Here is a 17278-nt window from a genome sequence, read left to right on the forward strand (position 1 = left end):
AAAGTGCCAATGAGAAAGCATAAGGTTGGGAACTATATCAGGTGAAAGGCCAGAAGACTCTCTGTGAAGACTGGACTGGCAAAAGGGAGCTTAGGCGTAGGAATGCCTAATATTCAATTTGAAATTGTTTGTACTGATACAGGGGAAACCCCTACTCCTTCTCCCTGAATCTCCAGTGAGGTCTTCTACAATCATGGGGGCTTCATATGGATAGGCTTTTGTGGAAATTGAAGACAAGGATCTGTAAAGGCCATGTTTTCTCAACCTTGGAACCACTGACATTTTGGGCTAGACAATTCTTTGTTGTGGGGGCTGTGCCATGCATTGTAGGAAGCTGAGTAGCATACCTGGCCTCTACCCATTAGATGCCGATAGCATCCTCCCCAGTTATGACAATAAAGAAACGTCTCCAAGTGTTGCCAAATGTCACCTGAGGGACAAAATCACCCCATTCAGAAACCGCTAGTTTTCGCCTATGGAGAGCACACATGGAGGCAGGAGATCCTGGAAGGAAAAGTAAACCTGGGAATGCACGCCCCTTGAGAATTACCTAGACCTTGAGTTGTTTAGGCTTCCAAATGTGGGGAGTAGATCTTAGAGTTCAAAAGGCCTGAGCAGCCCACCTAACATCTAGGATATAAAACTAAAATATTTCTACCAATTAAAAAAAGTTTTTTCTATTTGTTAAAACAGAAAGGGAGGGGGTAAAAGATTAAATCTTTCAATTTTTTAGCTGACAAGCAATGCAGAACTACTATGTTACACAAACATACACATATACAGCATTCTGTAACAAGGTAAGGAGATAAGGGACATAACATCTTTTTTTTTGGGGGGGGGGATGCTAACTCCTCTCTCCTTCCTCCATAAGGCTTCTCATAGAAATTATCACTGGACTCCGATCCAGGGAAGGAAGGAAATGGAAAAGATCCTGCAAGAACTCCTACAAACCTTGCCTAATTTGGAGTTTCAAGAATGAATTATCAACCCAAGCAAATGGTCATGCCTAGGAGTTTTTCTGACCAGAGGCAGTTGCAAGAAGGGAGAGCAATAGAACTTCCTTAAAGAAAAAAAATTAATTTTATTTATAAAACATATGGTGTGTAGATACCTTTGAGGTATTATCCTAAACTCTTTTCAAATATTCATTCTTTTATTCCTCATATAAACTCTGTGATATAGGTATTATTATTATTCCCCTTTTACAGCTGAGAAAACTAAGACCCAAAGTCAAACAGCTAGTAAGAAAGCAGTGAAGTTAGGATTTGAATCTAGGCAAACTGAACACAAAAATATACATGACCTATGAGAAAACACTAATGTTCAAAAAGAAAAAAACATCTTGAAGGACTAGAGAAAATGGCTCCCTTTGATGTTGACTTACTATGAAAGAGCAAATGTTTAGAAAACTTCTAATCATATTTTCAACAACATCCAAAAAGTCACTATGCCTATAAGCCAGATTTATAGATGTAATGAAAATAAAACAATGAGTGATAAGGAAAAAATACATGGCAATTTTTTAAGATAAATAAATGCTGAATTTAAAACCGTAATGAAGTCAGTGACAGATGACACAATAAAAGAGATGAAACAGATCAGGGGGCCAGTATATTTGTAACACAAACCCTAGTGTGATAGAATAAAACAGATGGAGTAGAAGCAATGACAATAGAAAAACCTTCCCAAGGCCTGAATCTATAGATTAAAAGGGTTCACTACATATCAGGCAAAATTATTAAAAAGTCGAAAACCTTGAAATTATCTAGTAACATTTTTGAGAACTGAGAAAACTATCCCACAAACATCCAGGCAGGCAGCAGGAGGAATGGGTTATAAAAGAAATATATCAGGCTGGCATCAGACTTCTCCTCCATAAAACTGAAGACCAGACGATAAGGGTAGACCTTCTAGAGGCTGAATTGAGAAAAAGAGGAAGGAAGAGAAGTATGAGCCTAGAATCTCAAGCCCACAGCTGAGTTTATATGAAACAAGACAGACACATATGCAAACCTGGAGGGTCTCGGTTAGTGCAGTATCAAAATACCCTTCCTAAGAAATTCACTTAGCATTATATTCTGGATCATTATCTGCTAGAGCTTTATGCATCATCGAATACAAGAGTCACTTTGGCTACTGAGCAGCTGATATGTAGCAAGTGCAATTGAGGAACTGATATTTTTAGTTTTACTTATGTTTAGTTAATTTAGATTTAATTTAGATTTAAATAGCCACCTGTGGCCAGTGGCTACTGTTCTAGCAAAGTCTAAATATCTAAGAGATGAAGAGTTCAAAATGAAAAGGCCATGGTACCAAAAAGTAAGCAATGAACAAATTAAACAGGGAAAAAATATTATTGTAGCCATGATTTTAAATTATTAAGTAAATGCCAAACAACTTTCTTGTAATATAATATACATAATTAAAACACTGATAATTCTATGAGTCTAAAATCTCAGATTATATCTGCAATTTCACATTTCACACTGGAGGAAAGAGCCAGAAGTTACTGTTTCATTCTTAGTATTGCTAATCAAAGGGACATGTTTCTTTTTTGTTTTTAGTCATAAGGGTAAAACTATCAGTGGAACAAAACCAGGATATATAACTCCAAAATCACTCAAAGGAAAAAAAAAAATCACGTTAAGAAAATGCTCAAGACACCATAGCAAGTGAAAAACTTCAAGTGGAAAAATCAGTATACAAAACTATCAGTGGCATCTTTACAGGGCCAGGACTCAGGTTTGATTCCCAGTCCGGCACAGTCAGTTAAGGATCCAGCATTGCCACAGCTGCAGTATAGGTTGCTGTTGTGGCTTGGATCTGATCCCTAGACTGGGAACTCCATATGCCACAAGGCGGCCAAAGAGTAAAAAACAAAAACAAAAAACTAGACACACAGAGCAGGATCAAGATGGCAAAGGAATAAGACGTGGTACTCAGCTTCTCCCACAAACATAAAAAAAAAAAAAAATCTGCATGTAGAATTATTCATACAGAACATCTCCTGAACACTGGCAGAAGACCTTAAACCTCCAAAAAGGGCCAAAAATCCTCCATATAACTGGGTAGAACAAAAGGAAAAAAAGAGAGAGAGGGTGCTGTGAAAGAGGAAAGGAACCCAAGGAAGCCACCTAACTGATGGGGAGATTAGCCAAGATAGAGGGACCTCGAAGCCTCAGAGAAAAGTGCAGTAGTTGGACTGAGGAGGGCAAAGCAGAGAGAGAGCCGCACAGAGCATTGGTACTACTGCCCCTTGACATCATAGCCTGAGACAGTTGGGGGCTGGGCTCTGAGACCCAGGCTCTGGACGTCAGTTCTGGGGAGAGGACTATGGTTGGCTGTGGAGATAGCCTGAGGGCCTAGGGAGCAGTGCACCAAGGGCTAAGGAGTGGAGCACCACAGCTGAGGGAACCCAGGAGGAGGTCTGGGCCCACAGGAGAAGCAAGGCCCCATTGTTGGGGAGGGCAAGAGGAGGAGGGCTAGACCACCATAGGAATATCTTTCTCTGCACATGTGTGGACTCTTGGAAGGTGGGGCACCTCTGGTGGAGGCTACAGGTGAAAGGCCCCTCTTATGTGGACTACAGGTGGCCGGGCACCTACTGTGCAGGCTAAGCGGGATGGGATGCCTTTTGCATGGTGTATAGGTGGTGGAGGCAGTCTCCAGAGGTAGGCCACCACTAGGGGTCCACGAACAGGCACCACCTGTGGCCCCACAGAGGAGGGCACTGCAACTGAGCACCACCCATTGTTGCTCTCACTCCCCTGGGAACGCAAACACACATACCCTGCTGCTGCCTCTGCCAAGTACTACGGGTGCCGCCTAAACATACCTGAGGGTCCCTGCCAAATCCCAGGATCCTGCAACTAGGAGCAGCTTGTGCCATCTTTCCATGGGTCCTTGCCATGGTCAAGAGCCCATCAATCAGGCACTGGCTACTGGCCCTGCCCATTACCTCCATCTCCCTCGAAGCATGCAAAGCACCCTATCAAGGGAATAAGAGTCTGCACACACTGAGGAAAGAGACAGCAAGCATCCAAACCAAAAGCAGCCCTTACACCGAAAATAAATAGTAGGCCCTCACAAAATACCCAGGGGCACTCTTGTACATAAACAGCCCTTCAAGACTACAGTTGTTGTTTTCCTTAAACTCACAGAATAAGAAAAATATAAGCAAAATGAAGAAGCTCAGGAAACATTCCCAGTTAAAAGAACAGGAAAATTCCCTTGAAGGAGCAAACAATGAAACAGACTTCTGCAGTCTAACAGACACCGAATTCAAAAAGGAGACAGTGAAAATACTAAAGGAATTAAGAATGAATATGAAGGAATTATGAGCAGAAATGAATAGTAATGCAGATTACTTTAGAGAGGAACTAGAAAATATAAGGTGGAGTCAAGAAAAATTAGAAAATTCGTTTGCAGAGACACAAGCTGAGTTAAAGCACTGAAGAGCCGAATGAATAATGCAAAGGAGTGAATTAGTGACTTAGAAGATAGAATAATGGAAATCACACAATGAGGACAGTAGACAGAAAACCAAATGAAAAAAACATGAAAGCAATATGAGACCTATGGGATAATATAAAGCAGGCCAATCTATGCATAATAGGGATTCCAGAAGGAGAAGAAAAAGGAAAGGGGATTGAAAATATATTTGAAGAAATTATGGCTGAAAACTTTTCAAATCTAAGGGAAACAGCTATCAGAGTTCTCATCATGGCTCAGTGGTTAACGAATCCAGCTGGGAACCATGAGGTTGCGGGTTCAATCCCTGGCCTTGCTCAGTGGGTTAAGGGTCCAGCGTTGCGGTGAGCTGTGGTGTAGGTTGCAAACTCGGCTTGGATCCCACATTGCTGTGGCTCTGGTGTAGGCCAGCAGCTGTAGCTCCAATTAGCCCCCTAGCCTGGGAACCTCCATATGCCTCAGGCGTGGCCCTAGAAAAGGCAAAAAGACCAAATAAATAAATAAATAAATAAATAAAGGAAACAGCTATCAAGATACAGGAAGCACAGAGGGCCCCAAACAAGTTGAACCCAAACAGGCCCACACCAAGACATATTATAATAAAAATGGCAAAAGTTAAAGATAAAGAGAGGACTCTAAAGGCAGCAAGAGGAGAAAAAAAGAGTTAATTATAAGGGAACCACTATAAGGCTATAAGCTGATTTCTCTACAGAAACACTACAGGCCAGAAGAGAATGGCAAGATATATTCCAAGCTCTAAAAGAGAAAAATTTGCAGACTAGAATACTCTACCCAGAAAGGATATCATTAAAAATAGAAGGAGAAATAAAGAATTTCTCCAACAGGAGTTCCCATCGTGGCGCAGTGGTTAATGAATCCGACTAGGAACCATGAGGTTGCGGGTTCAATCCCTGCCCTTGCTCAGTGGGTTAACGATCTGGCATTGCCATGATGTAGGTTGCAGATGCGGCTTGGATCCTGCGTAGCTGTGGCTTGGATCCCGCGTAGCTGTGGCTCTGGTGTAGGCTGGTGGCTATGGCTCCGATTAGACCCCTAGCCTGGGAACCTCCATATGCTGTGGGAGCGGCCCAAGAAATGGCAAAAAAGAAAAAAAAAAAGAATTTCTCCAACAAACAAAATCTGAAAGAGTACAGCAATACTAAACCCATTCTACAATAAATACTGAAAGGGCTCCTCTAAATAAAAATGTAAGAAGTATGATGGAGGAAATCACAACTGGAAATTAATCCATTTAATAAGCCACTATACAGAACTAAAAAACAAACAAAAAACTATTGTAAAAGCGACAAGGAACAGCAAAAGGATAAACATGAAGATGTTAAAAAAGGACATCAAAATCATAAAATGTGGGGAAGGAAAGTAAGAAAATCTAGATTCTTATTATTATTATCTTTTTTTTAGAATGTGTTTGAGCCTACATGATTATCAGGCTAAAGCAAGCAGATATAGGAAGGAATTAACAGGAGTTTCTGTCTCGGCGCAGCGGAAACAAAACTGACTAGGAACCATCATGAGGTAGCAAATTCAATCCCTGGCCTCGCTCAGTGGGTTAAGAATCCAGCATTGCCGTGAGCTGTGGTGTAGGTCGCAGACACGGCTCGGATCCCGCATAGCTGTGGCTGTGGCTGTGGTGTAGGCCCAAAGCTGTAGCTCCCATTTGACCCCCTAGCCTGGGAACCTCCATATGCTGCTAGTGTGTCCCTAAAAAGAAAAAAAAAAAAAAAGAAGAAGAGGTTAATATACTTGAAAAACAGGGCAACCACAAATCAAAACCAAACAATACATTCACAAAAACTAAAAAGAAGAGGACACACACATAAAATAAAAGGAAATCATCCAACCAAAAAAAGAAAGGAACAAAGGAGAAACACAGAATCAAATGGAAAACAAGGTTTAAAATGGTAATAAATACACATTTATCAATAATTACCTTAAACATCAATGGACTGAATGCTCCAATGAAAAGACACAGAGTGACAGACTGGATTTAAAAAAAAAAACAAAAACAAAAAAACACGAGCCTACAACATGCTGCCTTCAAGAGACTAACCTTAAGGCAAAGGACACATATAAATTGAAGGTGAGGGGACAGAAAAAGATATTTCATGTGAATGGAAAAGACAGGAAGGCAGGAGTTGCAATACTCACATCAACAAAATAGACTTTAAAAGAAAGGCCATAAAGAAAGACAAAGAAGGACACAGTTTAATGATAAAAAGTCAATTCAAGAAGAGGGTATTACACTCGTCAACATATATGCCCCTAATATAGGAGCACCCAGATACACACAACAAATACTAACAGATGTAAAAGGAGAAATTGATGGGAATACAATCATAGCAGGAAACTTTAACACCCCACTCACATCAATGGACAGATCCTCTAGACAGATAATCTATAAGGCAACAGAGATCCTAAAGGGCACAATGGAAAGGTTACACTTAATTGATATTTTCAGGACATTACATCCAAAAAAATCAGAATATACATTCTTTTCAAGTGCACATGGAACATTCGCAAGGATTGACTACATACTGGGGCACAAAACTAACCTCAACAAATTTAAGGGTATAGAAATTATTTCAAGAATTTTCTTTGATCACAATGGCATGAAATTAGAAATCAATCACAGGAAAAGGAATGAGAAAAAACTGACTACATGGAGACTAAACAACATTCTACTAAAAAACCAATGGGTCAATGAGGAAATCAAAGGGAAATTCAAAAATACCTTGAGACAAATGATAATGAAAACACAACCATTCAAAATCTTTAGGATGCTACAAAAGAAGTTCTTAGAGGGAAGCTCATAGTGATACAGACTTTCCTCAGAAAAGAAGAAAAATCTCAAATCAACAACTTAACCTACCACCTAAAAGAATTAGAAAGAGAAGAACAAACAAAACCTAAAGTCAGCAGAAGGAAGGAAATCATAAAGATCAGAGAGGAAATCAATAAAATAGAGATTCAAAAAACAATAGAAAAAAAATCAATAAAAACCCAGAGCTGGTTCTTTGAAAGGGTAAACAAAATTGACAACCTCTGCCCAGACTCAGAAGAGAAAAGAACTCAAAATAAGAAATGAAAAAGGAGAAATCTCAACGGAGATTGCAGAAATACAAAAAAACCAAAAGAGAATACTACGAATAATTATATGCCAACAAATTTGTCAACCTAGAAGAAATGGACAACTTTCTAGAGATATACAGCCCACCAAAACTGAATCAAGAATAAATAGATCAAATAAACAGACCAATCACTAGAAATTAAATTTAATATGTAATAAAAACACTCCCTACAAACAAAAGTCCAGGACCAAATGGCTTCACAGGTGAATTCTACCAAACATACAAAGAGCTTATACCCTTCCTTCTTAAACTTTTCCAAAAGATTGAAGAAGGAATAATCCCAAAGCCATTCTATGAAGCCACCATCACCCTAATACCAAAACCAGACAAAGATACTACCAAAAAAGAAAAGTAAAAAAATAATTAAAAAAAAAATTTTAATGAAATTCCCATTGTGGCACAGTGAAAATGAATCTAAGGTTGCAGGTTCGATCAGTGGGTTAAGGATCTGGTGTTGCCGGGAGCTGTGGTACAGGCTACAGACATGGCTCGGATCATGTATTGCTGTGGCTCTGGTGTAGGCTGGCAGCTATAGCTCTGATTCAACCCCCAGCCTGGAAATCTCCATGTGCTGAGAGTGTGGACCTAAAAAACAAAAAGCAAAAAAAAGAAAGAAAGAAAGAAAAAGAAATTAACAGGCCAATATCTTTGATGAATATAGATGTAAAAATTCTCAACAAAATTTTAGCCAACTGAATCCAACAACATATAAAAAAGATCATACGCCATGACCAAATGAGATTCATCCCAAGTTCACAAGGATGGTTTAACATACACAAATCAATCAACATCATACACCACATTAACAAAAGAAAAGTCAAAAGCCACATGATCATCTCAATAGATGCAGAAAAAGCATGTGACCAAGTCCAACATCCATTCACAATAAAAATTCTTACAAAAGTGGGTATAGAGGGAACAAACCTTAACAAAATCAAAGGCATTTATGACAAACCCACAGCCAGTACTCAACGGAGGAATGCTGAAAGCCTTCCTGCAAAAACCTGGAACAAGACTGCCCACTTTCACCACTTTTATTCAACACAGTGTTGGAAGTCCTAGGGAAAGGTGGAGGGAGTGGGACGGACTCGGAGTTTGGCGTTAGAAGATGAAATCTATTGCATTTAGAGTGGATAAGCAATGAGATCCTGCTGTATAACACAGGCAACTATATTTAATCATTTGTGATGGAACATGATGGAGGATAATGTGAGAAAAAGAAAGTGTATATATATATATATGTGTGTGTATGTATAACTGGGTCACTTTTCTGTAGAGCAGAAATTGACAGAACACTGTAAATCAACTGTAATAAAAAATTTTAAACTATATATACACAAATTGCCTCAACTTTTAAAGTATGTACAAATAATAATAACTGAAAAAATACATGGAAATTTAATAATTGGTGAAATGGGTGACTATATTATCATTGTGTTTTCTAAGTCTTCTACAATGAACATTATTACTTTTATAACTAAATTTTTTTTTGTCTTTTTGCCATTTCTTGGGCTACTCCCTCGGCATATGGAGGTTCCCAGGCTGGGGTCCAATCAGAGCCCAGCCACCAGCCTACGCCAGAGCCACAGCAATGTGGGATCAGAGCCGCATCTGCAACCTACACCACAGCTCACAGCAACACTGAGCAAGGCCAGGGATCGAACCTGCAACCTCATGGTTCCTAGTCAGATTCGTTAACCACTGAGCCACGACAGAAACTCCTATAACTAAAATTTTTAATATAAAAAAGAAACAGAGGGAGTTTCCATTGTGGCTCAGTGGTAACGAACCTGACTAGTATTAGGAGGACGTGGGGCTGTGGCTGTGGTGTAGGCTGGGAGCTGCAGTTCCGATTAGACCCTGAGCCTGGGGACTTCCATATGCTGTGGGTGCAGCCCTTAAAAAAAGGACAAAAAAAAAAAAAAAAAAGGAAAAGAAAAGAAATAGGAAATAGAAGTATTGCCATGTACCCTTCAGATTTCAAGTAAACTATAACCTCAACTATCTACAAGATAACCCAACATCAAAAATTAAGCAAAAAAGAATCTGAGTAGCTAAAGTACATTTCATAAAGTGCAGGCCTAAAGGTTTGGGTACTGTGTTCATCAAGAGAGCCCTTCTTACTATCTTTCACATATATCTTAATTTCAACAAACTTAATTAGCTGAGGTTCCAATAGTTTTGGGGCTATAGATATACTGAGAGCACTTCAAAGTCTTGGCTTAACAGTAGGGGAAAAAATGACAAAAAAACAAGATATAAAACAGACACAGATATCCACAAAGGAGTCCGGGAGCAATTATGGCAGAAACATCCCTAAATAATTCAATATATTTCCATTAAGTATGATAGTTGATTATTTACTATAATAACTCTAAGTTAAAAGTGTTCAAAGGCCGTCCCGTTGAACACAGACTGGTTGGTTGAGGAAGTGTGAAAGGTTCTCCTGCATTTGAGAAAAAAATTGATCACAAATGTTTACAATAAAAAGTTAAAGTGCTTCTGGGAATGATATCTAGTCACTTGTGATGGAATGTGATGGAGGATAATGTGAGAAAGAGAGTGTATATATTATATGTGCGCGCGCGCGCGCGTGTGTGTGTGTGTGTGTGTGTGTGTGTGTGTGTGTATGTGTGACTAAGTCACTTGCTGTACAGTAGAAAACTGACAGAACACTGTAAACCAACAATAATAGAAAAAATAAAAATCATTATAAAAAATTAAAAACAGTAAAAAAAAAAATGAGAAGAAAAAGTCAAAGTGCTTAAAGAGAATATCTTCAGCTATCCAGCACAGCTCACTCTTTTACAGAGTTTTACTGTACTGAGAAGGATTTTATGGAGCTCCCGTCATGGCTCAGTGGTTAATGAACCCGACTAGCATTCATGACCACTCGGGTTTGAACCCTGGCCTCGCTCAGCGAGTTAAGGATCCAGTGTTGCCGTGAGCTGTGGTGTAGGCTGCAGACACGGCTCAGATCTGGTGTTGCTGTGGCTGTGGTATAAGCTGGCAGCTACAGCGCCGATTCAACCCCTAGCCTGGGAAACTCCATATGCTGTAGGTGCGGCCCTAAGGATTTTATGATTGGCTGCATCAACCAATACAAATCTGGAGAATGATCTGGAAGGAAATAATTAATGACTGCTCCTTTTCAAAGAAGTTTAAAAATAAATAACCACAAACATATCAGAATCAGCATTAATGCAACAATTACTACTAAATGCAGCCGAGTTGTGGATGTTAATTTGGCTTTAATCCACATTCCAATCAGGGTTTAGGTATTCTGTAGATAGTTGGGACCTATTAACTATTAGAGGAAAGTCATTAAGCCCATTCCAAAACACAAGACAAATTGTGAACTGAAGAAATAATTCTCCTTCTTACATACTTGCCTCTTGTGCTCCTGACTTCAAAAGTGGGGTTAGAAAGACAAGGAAGAAACTGATTATGTCTGTATCTGTGAAACAAAGATTATGCAAACTGCCAGTACTCCATTGTTTTTGTTTTCAGAGTGGTTATCACAAAACAAAAACAAAAAGATAACTTCTACATCTGAGGCCTGATTATGTGAAAACAGACCTGAATATTTCCTACTCTTTCAATAAGGCAGTAAATGCCCTTCACTTATCTATAAGGTACTTATTTGCTGATATGGACTAGTTACTATTTCTACAAGACAGCTTGACAGAGCCTATCTGAGGGAGCCATTTCCTGAGTTACTCTAGAAACCTCTCACTGCTTTAACGTTTGCCCATAATCCAAGAAAACATTAAAAAAAAAAAAAAAGTTCCCGTCGTGGCTCAGTGGTTAACAAATCGGACTAGGAACCATGAGGTTGTGGGTTTGATCCCTGGCCTCGCTCAGTGGGTTAAGGATCCTGCGTTGCTGTGGCTGTGGTGTGGGCCGGTGGCTACAGCTCCGATTAGACCCCTAGCCTGGGAACCTCCATATGCTGTGGGTGCAGCCCTAGAAAAGACAACAACAACAACAACAAATTGCCACCTTCCACACACTTCCAGAGCTAATAACAGAAAAACATAATCACAACCCTGGTTAATGGTCCTTTTGAACTCTGATGTCTCCAAGCTTCGATCTTTTGTTCTTTTACCTTTTAAATAAACTTATTGGTTATTTATTCCTGATTACAAAGTAATACATGGTCATTGTCACAGTTCAAAAAACATGAAGATATATGAAATAAAATTAATAATCTCTCCCCTACCCGCTCACTCTCCTCTCAAGGAAACTAATGTTAAGAGCTTGGTGTGTATTCTTTCTTACTACTTTCTAGGCTTACATAAACTATAATATGTGGGGGTTTGGGGGAGTTGTGTTGCTGTTTTCAAACAAAAATGGGATATTATTATATACTATTGTACACCTTACTTTTTAGTCTTAAAAATATGTTATGGACACTTTCCAAGCCAATATATACAGATCCACCACTTCCTTTCTTAATCACTGCAAAATACTCCATAAGTTGGAGAATTCATTCATACCACTGCTCCACTCTTCCCAACTCAAGGCCATTTAGCGTGGATCCTTGTACATACATACTTCGCGTCCTTTAATTTCAGTAACACAGATTCCTAGAAGTGGAGTTTCTTGGTCAAATGAAACATTTTCAGATGTTTAAACTTTTATCCTTAAACAAAATTAATATAAGACCTCTGTTCCTTTTTTCATTATGCAAAATTTGGCATAAACCTTTCACAATGCTTTGCATATTTTATTTTTCAAAGCACACACATTATGTCAAAAAATGCCCGTCATTTACGCTCATGTAGTCATAAATAAATAAATGCTTAAGTTATTGCTGTGATGGCCAGCATTAAATCACTGTGCAAATGCTTATGCCTTGGTTTATGAAAGTAGTAATTCACTGTGGAAACTCCACCTCCCCCCCAACCCCGGGCCTGTGGCAGCATTCATGTGGCAGCTCTCTCACCCTGTGACTCCCTCCACTGAGTGACGATATAGGGATCAGGACCTACATATTTCCTAATTGTCAACAGTTAACCTTAAAAAGTATGGGTGGGGGGAGACAAATAGCAATAGACAATAAACTGATAGCCATTATGGGTATCTAATATCTACAAATTATTCGTAGTGCAATGAATAATTCTGCTGGTCTATACCAGAGTGTGTTCCATAAAAAACAAAACCTACAATCAGTATGTTGCTATGATTACATGTACCTTTCAAAAGCATATCCTTCAAACATTTTTCAATAGAATTATCTGCTGAATCCCACTTTCACATTTTTCTCTCTACTTCCAGAATCTAGATTCAGGCTCTAATTGCAAACCTTTAAAAAAAAAATCCTTAAAGAAATACATTAGCCAACGAAGATCCTTAAAATTTAATCTCAGACTCCTCCATATATTCTCAAGACTGGAGCACCAACAGAGATTGTTAAGACACAGCAAGTTTGATACAGAAGTATGTGACATGCAATTAATCTCCATTCATACCCTGCTCTACTTGTCAGCAAACAAAGGTTCTGCTTTAGGAGGAGATCTGAAGACTTCAATTAAAAACAGTCAGCTAACAAGAAAATAATCTAAACTAAAGGAAGGTGGCAGGTGCAGAAATGAGTTGTTTACCAAAGTGTCAGTTTTGAACAATAAAGAACTGCATATCAAAAATGTTGAAGGAGTGGATTTCACTGCAAGCCTCTGGAAATTAAAAGGAATTTTCTACCAAGGCTGCACACAAAACGGAAGTACAATTTAACAAGTTTGTAAAATAGGTTTCCTCTCAACAAATGAGATACCAATACAAAGAATCAGTTTTTATCTTTAACTGCAAGGGCGAAATGAAACTTTTTGCCACAGTTCCTTTTCTCCTGGCAACCAGATACTTAGAACCTCTGTTTACCCTTCTAATTAGTGAACCAACAGCAGAGGGAAAGGCTGGGTTGCTTCTCCTTAGACACTCAAGATGATGGTCTTCTACCCCGCACATACTTTTCCATTCTGAAAGTTTAGATTTACTCAGGTCATAAGTAAAATAAATTTTGGAAACTTCACCTCAGAAGAAATACCTGCTTGACAGCTTTTACATAGAAACAACCCAGAATGGAAACAGTGCTACAAATAGATGGAGAGGACTTTGCCAAATATTTGATTAGGAGGCATTTATACCAAGATAACAAGGTAATGGAGATACAAAACCAATTACATTGAGAGGAACTGAAGAAAAAAAAAAAATTGCTTGCCAAAAGTATGACCTGCCCAAAGCAGGCCATCTGTTAAATATGTGTCAAAAATGTCACATCGATGCCAAAAGGCTTAATTCTGAGCAGTTTCCTCCTGGGACCCTAATGCAAGCACAGATTCCAAGCGGGCTCCGTCCCTCCGTCCCTCCGGAAGGTCAGTTACAGAGGAAGCAAGTTACTTTCACCAGAAAAAGTGTGAGCAGAGTAGATGATATTGCCCTTTGGCAAAAAGTGTCCCCGGAGTGTGACAGCAGGATGTGTTGAGTGTTGGCGTGTTTGGCCTCAACTCTGACAAGGGCTGCTTGGGCACGACAGTTTGAAGGAGAACACAGCGCAATGGGGCACTTCGAGAAAGGGAAGAGATGTTGATACAGGGACCAGCCTACCAGGGTGCCAGAGGGACCCCCGGAGTCAGAAGGCGGATGAAGGGGGCCTGAGGTCTGGGCTCTGAATTCACACCCAGGCCTTGGGCGCCCGGAGCCTGGGGAGCAGAAGCAGGAAGGTCAGGGTCCCCTGCGAGCGGGACACACGGAGTCAGGGCCAGAAAGAGACGAGCGAGAAAGGGATGAAGAGAACGGGACTGGTTTGAAGGCCAGCACGGCGGCCCAAGGACCAAGAACCTGGCCCGAACTTTGCTCAGAAGCCTGGAGGTTAAGCGAGAGGTGGAGGCGCCGGGCGGAAAAAGAAAATGTGCAGCTGAGGAGAGTGAAAGCGCCGCTGAGCCGGGAGGCCGCACAGCTGGCTCCGCGGAGTCAGGACTCCGGGAGCCTCGAGGTTCTAGAAGGTGGTGGCTGAGGGAGCTGACGGCCAAGGCCGGCCTTGGGAGCCGCTGGCGTCTGGGCTTCTGCCCGGCTCGGCACGTGCGCCTCCCGGCGGGGTCGGCGGCGCCCGGGCGGACGGGGCGTTACCTTCCAGGAGCCAACAGATCTCCTCGGGGAGGGCGACGGCGGCCTGCATGTGGAGGGCGGCGGGCGGGCAGGCGGCGGGAGAGGGCCGAGCGGGCAGGCGGGTGGCGGCAGCACCTGGCCCTGGGTCGCCGGCGCCGCGGGGGCCGAGCCACAGGGCGGGGCGCGCCCAGGAAGCGGCGCGCGGCGGGCGGGGCGCCCGGGCCGCGACACCTGTGCGCGGGGCACGCGGCCCCCACGCCTGCGCCCGAGGGAGGAGGCGGCGGCCGCCCCGCGCGCCCTGGACACCCCCCCGCCGCCGCCGCCGCCGCCGCCCCCGCCGCCCCCGCCCCAGCCCCGCTGAAACTAGTGACGCGACCCCCAGCATCCAGTCCCTCAGAGGCTCCCCATCCTAAGCCTGAGACAGCGGGCCTCGGGGGACAGGTTGAAAAGCCACCGTGGCGCCTGAAGTGAGGGACGAGGAGCCAGAATCCAAAGAAAGGGTCAGTCCCCGCCAAGCCCCGGTGCACTCATTCCTGACTCAGCTGGCACGTCCTTGCCCGAAACAGCAGGGCGGAAAGTGCACTTGTCAGACAAACCAGGATGTTTAAAGAGAATGACCGTAAGTCCCAATAAATAATCTCAAACCACCAACATCGGGGCGGGGCGGAGGGTGCTCAGAGCGGTCCAGCTGCTGAAAGGATTTAAGGAAAAGAAGTGGTAACCCAGGGAGAAAGCTGAGGGAGAGGGCTCTGAGCCCTTTCTTTCTAAGAGCTGGCAGAGGGAGGTGAGTGAAGGACAAGATCAGAAAAGTGTGCCTCTCTCTCATTCAAGTACAGAGATGTCCTGGCTGTGATATGGTGTTGTGATATTGCACGATGGTACCTAAAACTAGGTGAACAGGATCCCTCTGTGTCATTTCTCCTAATGTCTGTGAATCTACAATTTCTTAAAGAGGTTTTTTTATGTACAGTAAGCCACCTACCATGAAAAAAGTATAAAGTGCCATGGGCGATAAAAGGAGGGAGATGAATATAAGAAAAGGAGGGAAAGGCAGGTGTATGTGTGTTTAATGGTGCATGTGGCATTTGAGACGACTCTGAATACACCGACTTGGAAGGGGCAGGAGGGCTTTCCAGGTGGAAGGACCAGAGCAAACAAAGATGGAAAAGCCTTCTCCTGCTTGAAGAACAGCTAATAACACTCTTTTACTGGATGGTGGCCAGAAATTACGGCTGTCAAGAAAAATTGCAGTTCTGTTGTAAGGGGACGTGAAAGTCAGTGTGAAAATTTTGAACTCACCTGACTGGACACTGGGGAGTCATTGGCAGATTTTGAGCTGGAGGGTGAGCTAACCTGAGTCCCTGGGCAGTATGTGGTCTCGCGCACCTCGCTAAACCTCTACCAATTTTCTTCTTTGCAAAAAAATGGAGTTTCTATTCTCAGATTCTACCTGCAGAACATATAGGAAAGATTGGGAGTGGTCAGAGAGAGGAAATGGAAAAGATGGGTGAAGTGGCTTTTACAGAGGCCTCAGGAGAAATAATGACAGAGCCATGAATATGGGGATGGGAGCAGCAAGGAGAAACTGTCCAGGAAGACTCCTGGTAGCAGGGCCTGTCTCCTGGCACTGTTTCCCCTCCAGCGGGAAAATTTCAAGGTTGGGGGGCTTGATCCTTTCAGAGATACAGTGGCTTTGAGCCATCTTTACATGTCTGAGTCCTGCAGTCAGAAGAGGTTTCCTTGGTTTCCGGGTCACATGACCCACCCACAGGTTGCAGTAAATTGGGGTGAAAATGGAGGGGGGAGGCTGGCAAGACTCTGTGGCAAAGCTGGCTCCTGCAAGGCCCTCTTGTCCTGGGAGAGATAACAGGCACGCTGCCTCTTGCAGGCTCCAGAGTAATACCAGCTCCTCGTTGGCACATCTTCACCACACTCACTGTTCCATCTAGAAAATCGTAGCTGCTGTTAAGCCATTTTTGAGTACTTATGATGTGTTAAAAAGCAAGGGAAGGAGTTCCCATCGTGGCGCAGTGGAAACGAATCCAGCTAGGAAGCATGCGGATGAGGGTTCGATCCCTGGCCTCACTTGGTGGATGAAGGATCCAGCGTTGCCGTGAGCTGTGGTGTAGGTCACAGACCCAGCTCAAATCCCACGTTGCTGTGACTGTGGTGTAGTCTGGCACCTGCAGCTCCGATTTGACCCCTAGCCTGGGAACCTCCATATGCTGTGGGTATGGCCCTAAAAAAAAAAAAAAATGTAAGGGAGGACAGAAGGGAACTCTGCCCTAGTGTTGTGATTTTTCTGTAAGTTTAAAATCGTTCTAAAAAGCAAGGGAAACACTGCCCCTCCTATATATAACCCCAGCACTTTGCCTTGCTTTCCTCTCAGCAATGGTAGGAAATTGGACAACCTCTCTCTCTTCTTCAAGGATATTTGTCAAATGCTAATAGAAGCTACAAGTTAATGGGTTGTTTGATAAAAAGCAATAAACCCAGGTAATTGCACCTCCTATCAGGCCTCACTGCCTGTCATAGCTTACTTATACCAAGGG

General features: G+C 42.2%; 1 protein-coding gene across 2 annotated transcripts in view; it reads right to left on the minus strand.

The window, feature by feature from the left end:
- SKAP1 (src kinase associated phosphoprotein 1) overlaps positions 1 to 14892 on the minus strand; it is a 327149-nt gene extending 312257 nt beyond the window's left edge. For both annotated transcript variants that reach the window (XR_014821186.1, XM_013979973.3), the window contains exon 1: positions 14748 to 14892. Coding sequence is in view for 1 of the 2 variants with exons in the window: in XM_013979973.3 (XP_013835427.2) it covers positions 14748 to 14796 (49 nt within the window). In the remaining variant the exon portion in view is untranslated. The remainder of the gene's footprint in view (positions 1 to 14747) is intronic.
- Positions 14893 to 17278: the final 2386 nt, after the last annotated feature.

The sequence above is a fragment of the Sus scrofa genome, chromosome 12, assembly GCF_054392235.1.
Source record: "Sus scrofa isolate SSC_HxYL_T2T_F1_AM1 chromosome 12, Sscrofa_HxYL_maternal_Yorkshire_Landrace_v2.0, whole genome shotgun sequence".
Lineage (NCBI taxonomy): Eukaryota > Metazoa > Chordata > Mammalia > Artiodactyla > Suidae > Sus > Sus scrofa.